The 22,392-nt window shown below is 41.5% G+C and overlaps 1 protein-coding gene across 1 annotated transcript in view; it reads right to left on the reverse strand.

Moving 5' to 3' along the window:
- Positions 1 to 1,339: 1,339 nt before the first annotated feature.
- LOC138967033 (beta,beta-carotene 15,15'-dioxygenase-like) overlaps positions 1,340 to 22,392 on the reverse strand; it is a 27,426-nt gene continuing 6,373 nt past the window's right edge. The window contains exons 5-11 of the mRNA XM_070339489.1: positions 14,271 to 14,418; positions 12,953 to 13,164; positions 10,877 to 11,128; positions 9,442 to 9,544; positions 8,912 to 9,012; positions 7,925 to 8,036; positions 1,340 to 5,201 (exon numbers count right to left, since the gene is read on the reverse strand). Coding sequence (XP_070195590.1) covers positions 4,996 to 5,201; positions 7,925 to 8,036; positions 8,912 to 9,012; positions 9,442 to 9,544; positions 10,877 to 11,128; positions 12,953 to 13,164; positions 14,271 to 14,418 — 1,134 coding nt within the window. The 3' untranslated portion in view covers positions 1,340 to 4,995. The remainder of the gene's footprint in view (positions 5,202 to 7,924; positions 8,037 to 8,911; positions 9,013 to 9,441; positions 9,545 to 10,876; positions 11,129 to 12,952; positions 13,165 to 14,270; positions 14,419 to 22,392) is intronic.

Below are 22,392 nucleotides of genomic sequence, written 5' to 3' on the forward strand. Positions count from 1 at the left end.
TAAAATGTTGACAAAAATCGGTCCTTGTGGAGGGGGGTCCTTACAGAGGGAGGGGGGCGGAGTCAGGGGGCCACAAAGACAGTCAGATTTAAAAAAAAAAGAAAACAGAGAAGTTTGAGTTGCTGACGACCGTTCTCTCTGAAAGCAAACTGCTTCGATTTCATGTTTGTCCTTGGTGTCCACCAGTTCTGGTGCATGTACTACCCTGGCCAAGTTTCCTCTCAAGACATCAAAGAGACCGCCCCAGTATACTCTACAGCCTCTGGGCGAACCACCTCTCATAGCTAAAACTGGGTCAATGACCCCTGGGAAGAAGGTCAGTGTCTATAAAATTTTACTCCTAGGCTTGCGGCCAGGGGGGGGGGGGGAGTATACCGGTACCATTTGAGAATCAGACCAAATGAGAATTGAACCATTTGAGAACATCCTTTTTTTTCAATCACTACATCGAAGGCCTGCGGCCCGGGGTTCACATGGGTTGGTTTGTTTGTTTGTTTCAAACCCACACCCATATACACACATTTCCCATTTAAACCATTTGTCGGCCCCCTGTCGATATTTATCGACTAAGTTCCTTGGTGCATTTGTAAACAGGAATCGCTTGACAAGTGGCCCCCTTCATCCCCCCCTTCCTCGTCCTGATATGGCTCTGCGTAGTCGGCTGGACGTTAAGCAACAAACAAACAAACAAACAAAATATTACCATGCTGTGATCTTGAATTTTTTGTCAAGAGTAGATGCAAAGTCTTCTGTCAAAGGCTGAAGTTTGGCAATTTTGTTTAATTCCCTTGTTTTTTAATGCATAGTAAAAGATGTTGAAATGTTATGAAGACATAAATGCCATTAAATATGATTGCATGCCGAAGGTTGCTGTATGTTTCAGTGTTCCTATAATCATGTGATATTGTTAAAACAGCTGTATACCGTTTACCCCCCACGGGTTAGGGGGAGTCCCATTTTGGTTGGGACGAGAAAGAATTTACCCGATGCTCCCCAGCATGTCGTAAGAGGCGACTAATGGATTCTGTTTCTCCTTTTACCCTTGTTAAGTGTTTCTTGTATAGAATATAGTCAATTTTTGTAAAGATTTTAGTCAAGCAGTATGTAAGAAATGTTAAGTCCTTTGTACTGGAAACTTGCATTCTCCCAGTAAGGTAATATATTGTACTACGTTGCAAGCCCCTGGAACAAATTTTTGATTAGTGCTTTTGTGAACAAGAAACAATTGACAAGTGGCTCTATCCCCTCTCCCCCCTTTCCCCGACGCGATATAACCTTGAACGGTTGAAAACGATGTTTATAAACACCAAATAAAGAAAGAAAGAATGTATACCGTTTATTTATTTTTTTATTTTTATTGAATGTACTCTATTAAATGCATGCTTTCTACATTTTCTTTTCATTGCACTGTGGTGAAATCTTTTGTGTGAGTGGACATTGGCTGACATGAATCCAGCTTCCACAGTGTGGGTATTAAATGCGTTATAAAGGATCAAAAGAATTGTGTTCATTCACAGAGTGAGAGAGCAAGACAGAAAGGAGAGGGAGATAGAAAGAAAGTGAGAGAGGGAAAAGAAAGTGAGAGAAACATTTCTAACAAGTCTAATTGTCAATGTAGAAAGCAACTCAGTAGAGAGACAGTCCCTTTTATTGATAACAAAAACAAAGCAATAATTATACTAAGTCATGAGGGTGTTTGTTTGTGGGTGTGGCGGGGGGTGTAGGTCAAACGGAGAGGAAGGCAATACCTGCAGCAAAAACCAAAAAACAAAAAAACCAACTTGAGTAACAAAATGCAGTTTATTAATCACCAAAATAATCACAGCAAATGATCAGTTATTGCTAATGAAGAAATTATGTGAAGAAGAAAAGGAAATCTCTTCAAGGTATATAGTTATACGTTTTTCTTTCAGATAGCATGTCTGTTCTATTCTGGAAGAATTAATCTCAAGAGTAAGTGTTCAAGTGTATTACACAGACAATATGTAGTAATAAGTAAATGCACCAAGATTAAATTAAAACTGTAAAGCATAAAAGTTCATTCTGCAATTTAAACAAAGTTGGAAATCATATTAAAAACAAAACAGTGACCACGTACTGTCTTATCATGATTATAAACTTGAGTATACATGTACAAGTAATTGTGATATGCAATTAAACTTTAAAACAATGTGGGAATTTTTTTCTGCTTGTGTAAAACTGACTATTTGTCAAATTTGAGTAGATGACAAACAAGCACACACACAATAACAACAACAAGAAAAATAACAACAGTAAAAACAAAACAGAAAAAAACAGGGAATGCTAATTGTTGAATGTTTAAAATCAAATGACAGCTACTGATATATATATATCGCAATTATAAACCTGAGTACACTTTAAGACAACGTAGGATGTTTTCAACATGTTTAACATTGACTATATGTCAAACTTGCACACAAACAACAACAACAAAACCCAAAACAACAACAACGTATGGCACAAGGTTTAGAAAAAAAGAAAGTACTACTGTACTCGTTTACTATATTTGTTCGGTATTGACTTAATTAACCATAAATGAATGGTATTTAAATCACATTTTGTAACATGGAATTTGTTCTTGAAGATTAATACCATGTGGATTCTCAAACTTGAAGCCAAGCAGATCATATAATTCATTTACAATGTAAAAATGGATGTATTAAAAGAGCAGATCTGAAAATGAGAATACATGTAGTATTTCATCACTTTGTATACAGTGCACATAATATTTTCCACAACAGACTAGCACTGATAAATATAAAAGAAAATGTTATCAATGGAAATTTGTCGAGTGCTAATGTCCACTGAAAGACAAAGAAAAGAATACCGAAATAGAATATGCTTATAATATGAACTGTGATACTATACAGGTAAAATAATAGTTTAAAATTATTGCACAGTTCCATATGTGATTTAATGCTCCATATGAAAAGTCGACATGTATAAATTGAATTTGTAATACTGTAGTACTCTCTCAGCACACAGCAGACTTGATCATGTAATTTAAATCACACAAAACAGTGTACAGTTTAGCAAAAACTATGTTGGCAAAGATACACATTTAGCACTTGTGACATCAACCTTCCAAATTTGGCATATTGTCATCTTGACTAGGTAAGAATGCAGCTGAAATACAAATTCACCTTTTCACCCAATTACTTTTAAGAATTTCCCTACCTTGGGGAATGAAAGATAAACATAAAGAAGCAACACAAATTTAAAGTTGCAGTCACCAGAATTATACATACAAAAAATTCTTTAATGCCTTAAACACGCATTCATTAATCCAGGAGCAATTGAGGCTCATGTCTGCGGTTAAAAGGAATAAAACCAGCATTCCCACGGCCAGGAAAGTGTAAAGAAAGATGTTTGCAAATAAAAATAAACACAGTGTTATGTAAAAATGACTAGAAAAGTACAGGAAGTTGCGTTGGGGTTAGCTAGGGTAAGCACCACCAGTGGTAAATCGAAAAGCAAGATACATATGAGGAGAGATGAATCAGTGATTGTTGCCTATGACAAGTGTTAAATTTCAATGTCATAGTCTCTTGATGATATGACACCAATTAAAGATCCCCACCCGCGCGGAAACGTAAAAGCTACACAATCAAGGTCAAGCCAATATGCAGATAAAAACGAATAAAATGAGAAGAAAAAAGGAATGACATATTGCGAACGTTTAAACACAATTGTTACACATTTGAAGAAACATCTCTGTAAATAATCTGAAACGAGAAAGACCTCAATCTTGTCAGGTGAAACCAAACTCAAAATGATGGAAGAGCTAATTATGCCAACTTCAGACCTCTTCTTCTTTGTTCATGGGCTGAAACTCCCTCGTTTTGTTCGTATATGATCATTTTTACCCTGCCAATAAGGCAGCCATACGCCCCTTTGGTATTTTCCATGCGCATTTGGCGATAATTACTATAGCAGGTCTGCACATAAGTTGACCTGGGAGATCGTAAAAATCTCCACCCTTAACCCACCAGGCGCGGCCAGGGTTCAAACCCACAACCTTCCTTTTGGAAGGCTGGCATCTTATCCACCAGGCCATTGCGCCAGTTGCCAACTTCAGATACAATATGTCAGGAAAAACAATCTTCTGAAAACGATGAAAGGACATACTTCGGATCAGCCAACAGTGCCCCTACATTGCAGGTGGGCTTTCATGACAAAGTATATTTTAATAAAGATGGCAGACAACGGGACTATACAGAAGCAATCCTTTATTGGGAGGTGTCCTTAACTGATGACCTTAACTGATGACCTTAACTGATCCCAAAGTTGACTTCGCTAATTCTTTTTACTGAAACTTTAGTGCTAAAGCGTCGTGCAGCGAGCTTTGCCCAATTAGTATCAACCTTTACAGTCCCTAAATCCTCTCACCAGTTGGGCAAAGTGGACTTTGTCTAGTCTACTTCAGGAAGCTGGCTACACAAAAGCTTTGGCACTAAATTGTTGGCAACAAGACTTCGCAAACCTTCACTGGATCACGCTTTGGACTACACAGTCCGGATGATGATAGATTCAACGTAAAAAGTATGGGTCGTACACGACCCACGCCATCCGAATAGGGATAAACATTTTGCCTCCTCTTTGCAGAGTATGAGTCATACACGACCCACGCCATCCGAATAAGGATAAACAACGTGCAATTCCTTACGTAGTTCCATATGGGTCGTCCACGACTCACATCATCCGGACTATGTAGTTCAAATTACGTCATCGTTTTTTTGTTTTGTTTACAAAGATACTCTTTTAAAAGTTGGGCAACGGGGTGGTCGTATGGTGCTGGGAGATGACAAGAAGTCTCAATCAAAAACTCCAAATCGTTTCAGAGATAAAGAGGATTTTGTGAGGCTCTGGGTCGTCCACGACCCACGAAGCACGGTGAAGGATCTTATGGACAGCCTTGAAATAAAGTTTAGATTCAAGCTGAGATTGCAGCTGTCTGGAATTGATCGAATCGAACTAGTCGGTGTGAGCTGACTCTGCAGGTGCGGATGACTTACTGCCGAAGTCCTGCCCCTCCACAAAAGAACCATGGAAGGACATTGCCATTTTGACGTCGCAAGGTGCAATGGCGCGTCCCACTTCTTTAAAGGTCTTGGCGTCCAGAACCAGTAGGTAGGATGGGGTGTTGGGAAGGTTACTCAACACTGGAGAAAGGATCACACCTGAAACACAATTCAGAGAAAAACAACATTCGTCTATTATACATTTGCCTTCAGCAGGTCAGCTGTTATATTAATTCAGAATTACATTTTGGGGGGGGGGTGCCTCCATAAAATGTACGACTGATTCCATTCACAGAGATTTAAGCAGGCTGGTGCAATGCTTTTGACAGTGAAAGTCTGTAACATTCTGCCACAGAACTAATGGTGACGGAGTGCCCCAACAATTTTATAATTATACATGTAATCATAGGCTTTGGCCACCGGCTTTGGTTGGTATGGTAGGCGAGGCGAGGAGAGTCTGGAACAGGAATGTGACCCGACAGGCATGGGTTTCCAGTAGTTGTATACAGTGAGCTTGGGGTCTGTGCCAGTGAACCATTGTCTATCAATCTATACACATGTGTGAAGCCATTGACGATTGCAAGTTTAATTGTTTGTCAGGTGCATAACACTGAGAGGCACCCACATGGTTTTCTTCTTACCTAGGGGTCACTCTTTCACAACAATAAAAACCCGACAAGGGAATTCGTCTATTATAGACTAATGATTTTTTAAGCCATTTAACCCATATCCTACCAACATTTTTTTTTTTAGATAATTTTGATTTGTTTTCGCTTTTTACCATCACAAACACACTCTATAACACAAATATAATCATAACATTTGAACTTTTATTTTTCTTATGAGTTTTTGAGGACGCACGCTTGAAGAGTGCATGGTAGCCAACGGGTACGTATAAGTGTTCTCATGATGCACGCTCAGAGAGTGCATGGTATCAAGAGGCCTGGTACGTGTTATTTTTTTTATCTCCAAAACTTCACAAACAAATGATACGAACAAACACAAAGTAGTGATGACAAGACCTACAGTTCGCAAATAGTTCCTCAAACTCATAAGTTTCAACTTTGAGCTCTGTAGACATGGCAGGTTGAGCAGAGCGTCATCTCAGTGGATGCCGTGAAACGCATTGAAGCACTGATTGTGAAGTCCAACTGTGCATTTCAGGCAGAGTTTCTTGGTGTTCTTCTTGCACAGTGCGCACCGCTTTGTTGTCTGCGATGGACCAGCGAAATGACCGACGGCGACGCCATCAAACCTGACTTCGTCTGGCACTCTGTGGACGGCAGGCAGAGCAAGTCGAGCAGCACGCCGTGGCATGGCAATGGCTCCATGCCGCATCAGGTAGACTTGCACAATGCGTCGCCGGAAGGCAAGAAAGTCGAGAGGCTCGGCGGTGTGTGCATCTGTTCTCCGGAACAACAGCCACGCATTCTGCATCACGAGTTCCAGCACATGTGCAAAATATGGCCACCACCACTTTTTGGTGCGCAAAGAGATCCGATAGGCATTGATATTTTGATCTGCCCTGTCAACTCCACCCATGGTTGCGTTGTACACTCTGATCAGATCTGGCTGCTGTATCTGAACAAACTGACGTTGTGCTCTTGACCAGCGCCGAACTCACGCAAGCGGCATCACACGATCGCAGTTGCTCGCCGCGGTCACTACACTGTTGTCGTTCCATTCCACAACCAGTACGTTGCTGCGTCGGTCATGACGGAAGTCAAGGGCACCACGGTCTTCTTTGGCGAACCGGGTGGCATCTCTCATTGGGCAGGTGTTCTATGCGGTTCTTCCTGATTGTTCCTGTCGCCCCTATGCCGTTAGCCGCAAGATCACTCAGCAGTGGAAGAGATGTGAAGAAGTTATCAAACGTCAGGTGATAAGGGCGTTGTGGAAGCTCCGAAATCAGATCTTTGACCACCGTTCCCCCGAGACCAAGACGACCGTATGGTTGACCACCGCCAGCCCTAGTGTACGGTTCGAATTGAACAACGTACCCAAGCGGGTCAGCGAGGGTCCACAGTTTGAAACCAAATCTAATTGGCTTCCCTCGGATGAATTGTTTTGTCGAGTGGTGTCCGAAATAGGGGACCATGCTCTCATCGATTGAGAGATGTTGCTGCTCAGGGAAATACAACAGACACCTCTCGTTGATCATCGAGAGGAATGCCCTGACTTTGCTGACCTTGTCGTTTGGGTCCAGTGTGTTGTTGTCTGCAAGGGGAGAGCAGAGACACGAACATAGCGTCAAAAGAACACAATATTATCATCAAAAGAACAAGAAATAGTGCCCCCTACGCCGCACCACTGGAGCCGCCACTGCATGTTTATTTGAAAGTCAAAAGCATTTTACTATGTGCATGTTTATAGAGTATGTAAGTACACAACATCCAGGGGTCTCTCGCTACCATGCACGCGTGAAGCGTACGTGGCCCAGCACTAAATATAGGGGCCTTTCACTACCATGCACGCTTGAAGCGTGCAGAGACGTTACCTTTTACTTCGATCAAAAGTTCCATGGAACTTTCATCCTACACACAAATCGAATCTAACATGTTTTTCCATAGATGTCCATGCAAATAAAAGTGCAAGCATTAGCAAAATAACTGCTTTTGTAAATAAATGGCACTTACTGAGATTGACGTGAAGATTTCGAAGTCATTTTTTCGAGTCTGCTGCAGAAAAGATGTTTCCACGTGTGAGTTTTGCAAGCAGGAAGCGGGAAGGGGTGTTGAAAAGGTAGACAACTCTATCAGCAATCGCGGCACATCAAAATCAAAAGTAATCTCGCTTTCATTGCCACTAAATTCTTCAACTTTTTTAATGCACGTGTGAAGCGTGCATGGTAGGATATGGGTTAACAAAGGTACACCACTCACCGTCATCCTCAGCCTTGGCACCAGGCTTGGGCACAAAGACAGGTTCTCCAGGACTGTACCCAACCTCGTTCCACTCCACGATCTTCCTCTGCTCCAAGTCAACCTTCATCAGCTGCACAAGCAATAAAACAGTATGACAAAAAATTAAAAAAAACTCAAGTTAAACCAGAAATACAAGCCGATGTTACTAAACAAACAAAAAAGAATGGGTAATTCTGGGAAATTGTTCACTGGAAGTACTCGATAGTTATGCAACCTTGTGATAAATTCGATCTTCTATACATCACTCAAAACCATTGGAATGAATAAAAAAATAAATAAACTACAAGAATAAAGAGTTAAAAAAATAAAGAAAAATTAGAAAAAAACTAAAAAAAAACTAAAAAAACATTGAAAAATCTGTTTGACTGCTTAGAGATTCGAACCCTTGACAGCCAACGTAACAAATTGGCTGTCTGGAACTCTACCGATTGAGCTTCTCCGGCTCACTGTTCTCAGGATTAGAAAGAGAAATGTTGACAGTCCTAGAGCATGGGTATCACGGTATCGACTCGTCGTTTCCGAGTTTCTCTGTTCGTATTTGTGTACTGTACGTTCTGTCGATCTCATTGTTCGACATACGTTTAGTTGATAGTTGGACTTTTGCTCCCATTAACCTCGTATCAGTTTGAACGGCAAGGCTCAAGTGCCAATCATTTCCAGTGTGACCGACATTATGTTGGCAGTCCAGCTCCAAAATGCATTGACCAATCGCCGAAGGGTGCTGACGTCATTTTACGAAAGGTTTTCATTATTCAGAATTCCCAACGGTTTTGGAGATTGTGAAGAATTCGTTCGGGACGATCAAACTCTATGGCAAGTTTATTAGGCTTATATAAATGGCAGCAAGCGGTAACAAAACGGGCGTTGACAGAGCCGATTAATGAATGATAATAGAAACATGTAAGATCATATACCTATGGTTAAACCAAATACAAAAGTACGTACCCTCTCTTCCGCCATCAAAATTGAAGTCCCATAGGCGTAGCGGTATTTCTTGCCATTGCACATCTGGTAGTTGATTCGAGGCAATTCTAGCCTAATTTTGTCTGAAAGTGGAAGAATGTGTCATATTCTAATTTTGTACCTGGAATAAAGAACATGAGACCACTATGACAAAAGGAAACAACGTTGAAACTTAACCATCCGAAGAACAACAAACATCAGACGACAAACATGCATGCGCACAAATGCAAATAAAAATACACACACTCACTCACACACACACACACACACACACACACACACACACACACACACACACACACACACACACACACACCACACTACAGGTACACTACACTACACTACAAACACCACACGCACACACACACACACACAAACACACATACACACACACACGCACACACGCACACACACACGCACACACACACACACACACACACACACACACACACACACTGTACAGTGTTTGCAGATGCACAAACAGACAGATACATATAGGACTAGTATCATACCGTCTGTGATGTAGTCTGGAGTGAGATGAATGATTCCTGGTGTTTTCATGTAGGCAGTGGCTTTGGATCCCGCTACTTGGACAAGGTTGACGTCATCCTCTGCCTAAATGATATCAACAACAGTTGAGGTTTAATTTAGTAAGCTACATGCTACAGACACAATAGCAGTGAAAATCATACATGCAGTTGATCCCTTTTATATTCACAGGCAAGTTTTGACTAATGGAAAATTAAATTGGAATTAATGTATTCAAATGAAGTTATTGGAATGTATATCCAACAATAACAATAATCCAAAATTCAGAACGTTTTGTTTTGTAAATGAATAAATGTTCCAGGTTATCAACAATAACGATAGCACCAACTCATATTCCTCACAAAATGGTACATGTCACAATTACAGAGTGAGTAAACTGTCTGTTGCTACATGATGCTAAAATTCACCCATGAAACAAAAAAGGGCAGAATGGAGAGAGGAAAAAAAGTCTTTGTCTAGATGGAGGCAGTTGTTCAACTGTTCGGCTGAACGTTTTGTTTTGTCAAAACTAAGATAGCTCTAGGCGTCAAAACAATACAATTGTGTCCACCTTTAAAGGCTATCCAAACTGAGAAAATTGAGATACGGAACCTTTAACGGAAGTGAGTTGACATGCAGGTATAAACAGAACATCTGAGAAAGCATGGTCTCAAAAGAAGGAGGTCTTAAAGGCGGTCCTAGTATAATTAATTTTAGCCCGAAGTCGACTTTGCGAAGAGTTCGAGAAGTCACTTTACAGAAAACTCTGTGCTAAAAGCTTTGTGCGGCCAGCTTCGTGAACAATACTTCGCGAAGTCGACTTCGCCCCGTTAAGGACAGGCTTATAGCAAACAGGGCATGATTCCACTATATGTGCCGATGTGGACTGGGTGGCTGAGTGGTAACGCACTTGCGCTCGGAAGCGAGAGGTTGCGAGTTCGATCCTGCCAGTGGGTCAGGGCGTTAGCAATTTTCTCCCCCCTTTCCTAACTTAGATGGTGGGTTCAAGTGCTAGTCTTTCGGATGAGACGAAAAACCGAGGTCCCTTCGTGTACACTACATTGGGGTGTGCACGTTAAAGATCCCACGATTGACAAAAGGGTCTTTCGTGGCAAAATTGTATAGGCATAGATAAAAATGTCCACCAAAATATATACCCGTGTGACTTGGAATAATAGGCCGTGAAAAAGTAGGATATGCGCCGAAATGGCTGCGATCTGCTGGCCGATGTGAATGCGTGATGTATTGTGTAAAAAAAATTCCATCTCACACGGCATAAATAAATCCCTGCGCCTTGAATATGTGCGCGATATAAATTGCATAAAACAAAAATTAAAAAAAGAAAAAAATCCCTGCGCTTAGAACTGTACCCACGGAATACGCGCGATAAAAGCTTCATATTGATTGATTGATACTCACCTCCGTCACATTGTAGGGCAAAACGTAACGGCGGAAGGTTGCTGGCGGAATCTTGGCTTTGTATTCAGCACTCATGACATTCTTCAGGTACAAGTCGTCAATGATGTTGATGTCCTCGTAGCCACAGAAGTCCACCACCAGATGTTCCTCAACTTCGTAGCAGTTGACGAAGTGAAAGCAGAATGTTGTGTCTGCTTGAAACGTCACAGGCAGCAGTGAGTTATCCGAGCGGCGGATGACGTTGAAGGCAATCTGTCCAACATTATTTTTTTGTCCAGTATAGTAGTTCGTTTCTTAGTTAACGAGCAAAGATGAATATGGGCGTCAATAATACACTCAATAACTACACTTTCAGGAACAAATTATACTTTCTGACTTGATTTTTTTTAAATGGCATCTATCAAACAAAACAATTTTGCACGATTACAATTAGTTCGAAGAATATATGTCAGCAGTACAAAGATGAACTGCTGATCAGTAAGTGAACTTGATATTTACTGTCTCAGAATCAATCTACACTATCTGATTTGCTGAACATAGAATAAAGCAGATATAGCTTGTACCATCTAATCACCAAGTCTTCTAAGTAAAATTCAGTTTGGGAGCTTTTTGTGTAAACACACATACACGCACGCACAAACACACACACACACACACACGCACACGCAAACACACACACACACACACACACACACACACACACACACACACAAAGATACACACACACACACACACACACACACACACACACACACACACACACACACACACACACACACACACACACAAAGATGATCTGAACCCAGAAAAAAACAGCTACAATTAGAGAAAACAGATATTGTTGACACAGAAACATCTGCAGCCTCCATTGCACTGGCAACATCTGCACACGTCATAATTATGACCGAAACAGTTTCAACTGTGAACTTATCACCTTGAAAAGGGATGAAAATGGCCAGGATAGATATTGCTCCACAGGGAATTTTTACTCCTCTTAATTTCGCATATATTTATGTTTTGTACCAATTTTCTCAGTTTGGAATGAGAATTTAAGAAAACAATCCTCTGAACACTTTCAGCTTGTTCCAGCATCCTTCTCTCTAATCTTATTCTTTCCGTCTCTTATGCTAGTCACTTCTTCCGTCTTCATAATCAAGTCGTCCTCTTGTGAATATGAAGAAGATTAATCATATTATTTTAATCGCAAAGATGTGCGTAAGCATTTTTTAAAAAACCGATTCACGATTAACACTGGAAATTATTTTTGGAAATCATGTTGTTTTGAGATTTCGTTAGTCTGACGTTTTATTAATTAGAAACAAATTGTTTATTGTCTCTGATTTAAGGTAAAGCATGTAAATTAGAAATTATGTGTACAAACAGAAAACACACAGTTACCATGTTTGTTATCACGTGTTTATTGATTGATCAAAATTTTGGGGAAAAAAAAAAAAGTCGTCCTCTTGTCCAACCCTCCTTACACAATTACTGCCCCTACACCCTCCCCCTTTGCCTTTCTTTTCTAAAACAAAAGAGGGTGACGTGCAGGCAACTATAGTACGACCTCGATGCATCTACTTCTACCTGCATGTGTTGTTACAGGTACATGTATACGGTTTAATTCAGATGAGTCAAAGACAATTTTCCATTCTAATGGAATGAGATGGTCAGGGATTTTGTAAATTTCCGGGTTTTGACAATTTACTGTACATAACATATACACTTTCATGGACAAAAATGTGCTTGTCCATCTATTCGACCGGATACTCTCACAATTTCGGGTACTTTATGTTGCCTACATGATGATTATGTATCCGAACAATTTGGTGCTAAACAGTATGCATTTTTGATTGATGATATGTATAAATACGTTGGTTTTCTCAAAAATGCAGTCGCTGGGTAGATCCAGCGACAACATCAGCAATCACAGTGTTGGCTTGTTTCATAGTATGATTGTGTGAAGTGGTTGTCTCCCTTGGGTTGTTAGCACAAGCAAATTCAGAACATAAATGGTTTTATGGGAAACCATAAAGGTGCTTGTTACTGTTATTGTTACTTTCTACCACTGCCACCCACCGTTTCCTCTGGGAACTTGACGAAGTTGGAAGCAAATCCTTCCCGTCGCCAATTGGTGGTGACCACCTTCAGAATGTTGAGTGTGATCGGCTGTTCCAGTACCACAAAGAAGTTCTCGGACATGCCAAAGCTGTGATTGTAACTGATGTGCATGTTGAACCGTGAAGGAATAGCAGTCAGTAGAGTCGCTTGCTTGAACGCTTCTGCCCCGTCTGCGATGTACAAAAATGCGAATTAAAAATGGCCAAACAGGAGGACAAAGTGCTTTTTTAAATTGACAAAAATGTCAAGATTTGACTAGGATGTCCCCGAATGAAGAGAAGAGAGGTGTGAATGTAGGCTTGTTATTGTTTTCATATTTGTTTAAACGTATGTAAATTTCATTAATATTAAACAGTAATGAAACATTGTTTAAACCAGCAGCGGCAGGAATGTTTCACACACGGCTATGGTGCTGTTTATACTGCCTCAGACTGAATGAAACATATCCAATTTACGTAGTTTTCATACCTTATATTAACTGCATAATCAGACTGCCAGGAGATCGAGTTATGAAAAAGAGGAACTCAATTTCTTCAATAGGTCAGGGAGTAAGTTCATGATATCTGAATTTAATACACCGATGGCAGCTTGAGATTTTTGCAGATTATGGTCAGACCTACAACAAAACCACAGCATTACGAATAAAATATAACTAAAGCCCCAACATAAAGAATAAGATATAACAAGAACAGCAGCATTAATAATACACCCAACGTAATCTGGTCTTCTTATTTCAGTAAACATGTCCAGAGTAACTTTGGCTGCAGGGGTCCAATTCAACCACTTCTGCCCATCCTGGGAAATTAACTCACAATGGGCGACGCTAAAGGACTCATACATAAAAGGTGGATAAAATAGGTAGCTACTCAAATCTTTAACCTCTTTGCTGGCAGTAAATATATGAATATGAAGCATTACTTAGTGTATTAATACATGTGTTGGAAATGTACACTGTGCTGTGCGCATTACATGTATGAATGTAAAATGAATACACCACACACAAACACACATTTGTTTTTACACTCTCCCCCCTTCAAATGCGGGGGGGGGGGGGGTAGTGTACAGGTTTTACTCTGTCTGCTTGTTTGTCTGTCTGTCTGTCTGTCTTTTTGTGTGTCTTTGTTCTTTTTATCCCTTTGTCTGCACTTAATTGGATCTCCAGATGTTTTAGTTTTTGCTGTTGTTGTGTTTGTTGTTGTTTATTGAAATGTTTGCTGCCCGTAAAGCAGGTTACGCAGGGTGTCAGCTGAAGTCAGCGGAAGGATTAAACACACACCTACACCGGGTTGTGGTGGCGGTATGGACACTATGCTGTAGGCTGAAGTGGGATTGAAACAAGTGCCCAGGTTGTACATAGTTCCGTCAGTGTCGAAATGAGGATGGGCTGTCGCAATGTGTACTGCCACAGTGTCTCTCAGATCCACCTGTAGTGAACAATATCACATGAAATAGGGACAAAGTCCCACGAGAGGAAGCTACATTGATACATTAATTCAACACAGAAACATAACCTGACGAAGAGACCGACTGAGAGACAAAGAGACACACAGAGACAGACAGACAGACAGACATTTATACACACACGAACGCTCGCTATCAAGCACACACACACACACACACACACACACACACGCGCACACACACACACACACACACACATACACACACAAACAAATACACACACACAAACAGACACACACACACACACACACACACACACACACACACACACACACACACACACACACACAGACCTAATGAAACACAACGTGTGTCTGACACTTGCAAGGATTTGCCATACACATGCTGAAAACTGAGTGTCTAGCTTCTATCTCTGCAGGTCTTATTGGGAAAAATATATATACAAAATGAGTTAGGTAAAAATTAAACCCTTACGTCACACATCTGCAACATTCATTCTGCCTTGTACATAGATTCACATCAAGGTTTTCATGTGAAAGCCAGCTGTCGGGAGCAGTGAGCATCACCGTACTGCCATAAAAGAGACACGAACTTGAAAGGTACGGCGGAAACAGTACATGGGTGAGCTTAATTAGCCTATGTAATAATAATAATAATACGAGAATTTATAACGCGCACATATCTCACCACAAGGCGCACTCATACACAATCTTTCGCATTAACAACTCAAGCATACTCCCTAGTCTAATGTGGGCTGAAGTCCCGTACAGGCTGTACACACCTGCTCTAACCTGCTCCAGAACGTAACCAACCGTGACTTACCCTCTGACCGTCGTCCAGCTGCCCTGTGTTTGCTGAAAGCGGAAAGAGTCATCAGCAGTTTTGCTACAGTGTCTGTGTTTCATGTGGATGTTGGTCCTCCGTGTCACTGTGCTGTAGTGTAGTTGTTGTGTTTCTGTGGTGTTTGTGTGATCCTGGAGATATTGACTCTGTGTTTCCTGGACCCCCCCCCCCCCCCCCGTTCGCCGCGGAACGCAGGTGCATTTTTTCCTGTGTGTCTTTTTCACGTTGATCGCCCGTTCCTTGTGCTCGTGGTGATTCCCCCAAAACCTAAACACTGTTTACTTGAGCTGTTCCTCAGTGTGCCCGGATTTCGTCTGATTTCCCTTGGAATATTTGTGTTTGTTTGTGGATGTGGTGTTGTATTCGGGAGTCTCACGGAGTGGAACAACGCCTGGAAGCTAAAGTCAGTAAGCCAAGCTAGAACCTTTCTATCCTCTTTCTGACTTCCGTTTTGTTTGTGTGTGTTTGATTATTTTTTCCTCACGACTATCTCCGCTTTGTAACTTGTGTTTAGGTCAGAAGAAGGGGGTGTAGCGCACCCAACTCTTGTCTATTTGTTCTGTTTCGTTCCGCTCTGCTAGGCGCATGGCTGAAGCTGGTCCTCCCGCATCATGCACCGGGACAGATGGTGATTACTCAACCTGATGCTCCCGAACCAGACGCTTCTGGCAAGGGAACAAAAGGTAGTGGATGTGGCAATCACCCAGAGAGTGGCAAACCGTGTCCGGCGCCTCCGGCACGGAGCGAAGACCCCACGGGGCACGGCGCGAGCATACATAGTAAAGTGAACCCCACATCAGACGCCTCTGATAAGGAGAAGAAAACAAAGAACACTGGTGCAGCGCTTCTCATTGAAAGCAACACCCTGAACCGCGGGAGGCTGTCCTGCCTACCAAACCTTGACAGAGGATATCCGCAAGGGTATTTTGACTCCCCAAGTACCCAATCACGCTCACCCTGCAAGCGAGCACGCACTGAGAGCGTCTGTTCAGATCAGCCTCATTGTCCGTCGGACTCTACCTCAGAGACAACGGACAATGAGGTTTTTCACACAGCCCGCAAACGCAAAGCTCGCTTGCGTAAACAAAAGACAGCCGAACCGGAACTGTCGGACAAAACAAACAAGACACCTTCTTCCCAAAAGCCCTCTGCTCAGAAAACCGAAGGCGGTTACGCCCAATCCAAAACGAACAAACAAAAGAAAGGCCATCATCAGACTGGCAAGATAAACAAACCGGCTCAAACAAAACCAGTGTTTTTCCAATTCCCTTGCATCATTGAGGACCTCAAAACAGGCCCTGCAACCTTCAGTGGCCTCGGTTTGGGAAGAAACAAGCAGATAAAGCATGTCGTAGGGGAAGTCCTGCTAATTCGTCCGTTACCCCAAAACAAGTGGCTGATATGCTGCCACGGTTCTAAACAACAACAACAGCTCGCAAACTTGAAGACTCTAAACGGGATCCCCATTAAATGTTCCATCCCCGTTCCAACTACAGAAGGAGTGATCAAAGGTGTTGATCGGTCACACACCAACGATGACATTCTACACATGGAGTTCGTCACCGTCACAGCTGATGGGGGTCATACTGGGCTGGTAAAGGTTGCCCGGCGCCTTACCTACAAGGATGGCTCCCCTTCAGCGGCAGTACGGCTCACCTTCCTGACGGCCGTGTTGCCTGACACAGTCACAAACAAGCTTGACTTAGTATCAAAATTTCAGTTGTGCTATTTTAAAATGATTTTAAGAGTGAATTTAGTCTACCCCATCGTGTATGGTTTTTGAAGAGTTAGGACAGTATCCAATTAAATTAGAAGCCCAGTGTAGATTATTGGTGTATTGGTATCGCCTGATGCCTGATTTGAAAAATGTCATTTGAAAGATTTCTTGTTTGATGTTAAATTTGTATTTGAATTTATTTCAGAGTTCACATATAAAGCTGCCTTGGCTGTTTTATGTTTTTTCATTATTAAACCAGTTAGGGTTTTCAGATTTGTGGTTTGTCCAGCCGTTTACAGTAAATGTCTTCAAGAGCCTTGTAAAACAAAGACTGCGAGACCAATATTTGCAATGCTGGAAAAGTGAATCTGCCAACAATAGCGTTTGTTATAATTATTGTTTGTTTAAGAATGAGTTTTGCTTAGAAAAATATTTGATGTGTTTGACAATCACGATGGGGTAGACTTATTCACTCTTATCGTTGTGTTTTGTTGTGGTTCTTATTCTGTTGGTTTTGTCTGTTTGGTTTTTTGTTTAGTTTGTTTTTTCTCGTAATTTTGTGAGGTAGAGCTCTAGTTGATGAAGATGTGGTTTCTTTTTGTTAGTGTGTTATGTTTTTCTTTTGGTGTTTAATTAAATACACTGTTTGCTATGCCTGCGTGCACTCTCATTGTGCGTGTGACTTAATTGTGTATTTTTGTTTGCTTAAATGCCCTATGGGCCTAAAGCCGAAATAAAACCTTGAAACCTTGAACCTTGAGCCTCGAGAACCAGGAGTTTCGCGTCACTCCTTTTGTGGCTCCTGTGAGGCGCTGTGTCATGTGCAACCGGTTCGGACATTCTAAAGACCAGTGCCGATCCAAAACCCAAGTCTGTCCCAGATGTGGGTCTAAGGACGGCCACCCTGTCAGCACTTGTACCAACCCAAAACATTGCATTAACTGTCTCGGGGATCACTCGGCGGCATACCTAGGGTGCCCCGAGTAGAGACTCAGACAACGTGCAAACAAAATCAGGGCCTGCTCTTACAGTCCTTTCTCAGAAGCTTTGAGAAGAGCCAAAAACGAACTTCTCACAGAAAATGAAACTAAACTGATGGCCAAGCATGCCGAAATTGACCCCCCTATGATACATGATGCCTTTTACAGAAGGGAAGAGTCCCTCAAACCCACATTTGCATCCATTGCAAAACCCAAATCACTAGGGGAAGCAGCCAACAAACGGGATTCTCATCCAAGACCAGCCCCTAGACGTCGCCTTTCCTATAAACCCACTGTTACCATCCAAAACACACAGGCTCTACCTGACGAACAGCCGCAGGCTCTCCACAAGAAAATCACTAAAGACAAAGCAGAAGTCATAAAACAAAAGGCCCGCCTTACAGCCGCAAAACACAAAATAGCTCAAAAGCAAGAAGATGAAATTGCACAGAAGGTTCTGACAAAAATTGAAGCCAGCATTGGCCAGCAAATCTCCCTGGCCATTGAACAGGACAAAATGAAAAGAAACCAAGCAGAGCTGGAACTGGCCACTCTTGCTATGGAAAAAATACGCACTAGACACGCAAGTCCTGAAAGAGAAGACCAGGGGTTGTTGCATTGTTTTCTGGGGCAAATGATGACTGTAATTGTCGATGCCCAGTTCAAACAAAACCCCGGTTACCTCCTGGAATGCATGTCAAAGGTATACAGAAACCTAACCGGCAAGAATGTGTCAATTAAACAACCTAGTGTTAAACACCAAATAAATAAATAAAGAAAGAAACAACCTAGCCCAGCCCTCCTCACACTCACCACACTAGGTGTCAGAGATCTTACAGAGACTGAAATTGTTGGTCTTGGTAAGGCAATGCAAAATATATAATGGATATGTTCAAACACAGACATACATGTCTTTTGTGATTCTTCTGTTTCTTGTTTTCCTCATGGCTAACTCAACGTGTTGGGCAGAACAAAATCCACAATCTCCAAAACCAAAAAGGAATTTAAGCATATTACAATGGAACTGCAGAAGTATTAACACCACCCGTAATTACCTCACACAGTTCTTAAGTGTAAGACAACCATATATTTTAGCCCTACAGTCCTTAACTGTCCCAAAATACAAACTCCCACAAATAGATGGGTATTATTACCCACCAGTTACAGAACCAGATGGGAAAAGAAATAAAACAGATGTAGCCATCTATATTAAACGAGATATTCACTATTAAGAGACCATGTCTCCCGCACCCACCGTTGGTGTTCATGGCTCAACATGCTCAATTGAGATCACGATGGAAGGGAGCGGCAAGGCTCACATTGTGAATGTTATTACCCCACAGGTTGTCGAGAAGAATACACAAATTGGATCAAGGAACTCAAAAGTGACACACAAAGCTGGGTGGTACTTGGAGATTTCAATGACCATCACGCACTTTGGGATGACAAACTCAAGAACAACAACACACACAGTCATTTGGCAGACCATATAATAGACTCAGACATGGTTGTGTTAAATGACGGTTCCCCTACTAGACTTCCTGATAATAACAAACAGTCAGCCACAGCTATAGATTTAACCCTTGTCAGTATAAAACTAGCGAGTAGAGCTGACTGGACGATCATTCCCGATACACTCCACTCAGACCACAGGCCAATTCTACTCACACTACATAACATAAACCCCGGTCTAGCAGAGGACACAAGCCTCCCCAAATTTAATTATAAAAGAGCCAACTGGTCGGCCTTTAGACAAGAATGTTCTACTTGCGACATAACCAAGTTAGAATCACAAAGCAAAGACACATTTTATGAAAACATTAGAGAATTCATCATATCAAAAGCTAATGTAACAATCCCAAGAAACACCACCAACAGAAATAAAAGAAAGACAGAACCAAACCCCTGGTGGAATGATGACTGTGAACAGGCCAAAAACGCAAGAAACAGAGCCACATCAGACCTCCTGAAGAATGAAACAGATGCAAATCAAGAGTTAATGATATGAGAGAAGCAAAAAGTCACATGTCTTGCACAGTCATAAAGCCAAGAGAGATTACTGGGACCAGTTTGTAAAGGAGGAAGTAAATAACCCACAGGATACTGGAAACATTTGGAAAAAGATAACTAAAATCAAACACAGACCTCTGATAGTTGACAATAAACTCACCACAAACAACCTTGAAAAGGCTGAGCTTTTGGCTGCAACTTTTGCCAGGGCCAGTCAGACTGAACACCTTGAAGCAGACAGGCGGGAATACAGAGAAGAACACCAACAGACTTACACTCACCCAGCTGAAGATAACACCCTACCAATAAATCATCCTCTAACCAAAGCCATAAAAAGCATAAAGACTGGAAACAAGTCCACTGGCAAAGATCCAATTTCATATAAAATGATACAGCAGTTCCCTGACTGTCTCCTTGACATACTGCTAAAGTTTTTCCAATCCTGTTATGAAAGCAACACAATTCCTAAGGCGTGGAAAGAAGCGCTGGTGATAGCAATCCCAAAAGACGGAAAACCAAAGCAGTTAGCATCTAGTTACAGGCCCAAATCTCTCACCCCCCATATTGGTAAGATCTATGAACGAATTATCAAGAATAGACTGGAACACTACTTAGATAAACATGGCATCATCCCAACGTGCCAGGCCGGCTTCAGAAAATCCAGGTCCTGTACAGATAACATTGTTAAACTAGCCGCCCACATTACAAAAAACTCGAGCAAGAAATAAAACCATGTTTGCCACCTTCTTTGACATTAAACGCGCCTACGATTCAGTCTGGCACACCAAACTATTGGAAAACTGAAAAACATTGGTATATCAGGAAGACTACAATTTCGTGAAGGAATTTATAAACGAAAGGACGCTAGAAGTTCGAGTAGGCAGAGATGTATCCACAGCAGACAAAGTTAACATGGGAGTCCCTCAGGGCAGTGTCATTGCCCCGACATTGTTCAGCATCATGCAGCATGACATTCACAAAGTCAAGACGGATGGAACCGTGATTTCACTGTATGCGGACGACCTGGCTCTGTGGTCAAATCACAAACCAAGAGAAACTCAACACAGAACTAACCTGAAGAGATATCAAAACGCAGTAGACAAAATAGTTAAGTATTTATACACAAACGGCTTTGAAATCGCCGCCGAAAAGACAACATTCATGGTTGTCACCAGAAAGAAGGTACACGACAAATCCACCATTATCGTCAACAATACACCCCTGGAGCCTAAAAACTAAGTCAAATTCCTTGGCGTTACCTTCACCCCGAACCTAACATGGGGGCCACACATCAAAAACCTTGTCGGCAAAGCCAAGAAAGCACTTAGTCTCCTCAAAGTGTTAAAACGAGAGACCTGGGCCTCAAATAACAGCCTGCTTCACATTACGAAAGCCATTATAAGATCCCGTTTAACCTATGGTCAAGAAGCATTTTTTGCTGCATCAAAATCGAATCTAAAACTATTGGAAAGAGCCGAAATGGCTGCACTCAAAATCATCTTTGATCTCACAAAACACTCCACAAACAAACTAGTGTATCAAGAGGCTGGCTGGCTGCCCCTCGATGAAGAAAGAAGACTAAAGTCGGCCCAGTACGTATCAAGAGCCAGTACAGTTGATAATGCTGTGAACGAAGATCTCACTGCTGAGTTCGACACAATAACCTCGGCCCCTTACCAAAACCTAACAAGTCGCGTAAGGCGAAAATACAATATTTAGTCAAGTAGCTGCCATTTTTCAGCAAGACCGTATACTCGTAGCATCGTCAGTCCACCGCTCATGGCAAAGGCAGTGAAATTGACAAGAAGAGCGGGGTAGTAGTTGCGCTAAGAAGGATAGCACGCTTTTCTGTGCCTCTCTTTGTTTTAACTTTCTGAGCGTGTTTTTAATCCAAACATATCATATCTATATGTTTTTGGAATCAGGAACCGACAAGGAATACGATGAAAGTGTTTTTAAATTGATTTGGACAATTTAATTTTGATAATAATTTTTATATATTTAATTTTCAGAGCTTGTTTTTAATCCGAATATAACATATTTATATGTTTTTGGAATCAGCAAATGATGGAGAATAAGATAAACGTAAATTTGGATCGTTTTATAAATTTTTATTTTTTTTTACAATTTTCAGATTTTTAATGACCAAAGTCATTAATTAATTTTTAAGCCACCAAGCTGAAATGCAATACCGAAGTCCGGGCTTTGTCGAAGATTACTTGACCAAAATTTCCACCAATTTGGTTGAAAAATGAGGGCGTGACAGTGCCGCCTCAACTTTCACGAAAAGCCGGATATGACGTCATCAAAGACATTTATCAAAAAAATGAAAAAAACGTTCGGGGATTTCATACCCAGGAACTCTCATGTCAAATTTCATAAAGATCGGTCCAGTAGTTTAGTCTGAATCGCTCTACACACACACA

This window comes from Littorina saxatilis, linkage group LG5 (assembly GCF_037325665.1).
Source record: "Littorina saxatilis isolate snail1 linkage group LG5, US_GU_Lsax_2.0, whole genome shotgun sequence".
NCBI classification, from domain to species: domain Eukaryota; kingdom Metazoa; phylum Mollusca; class Gastropoda; order Littorinimorpha; family Littorinidae; genus Littorina; species Littorina saxatilis.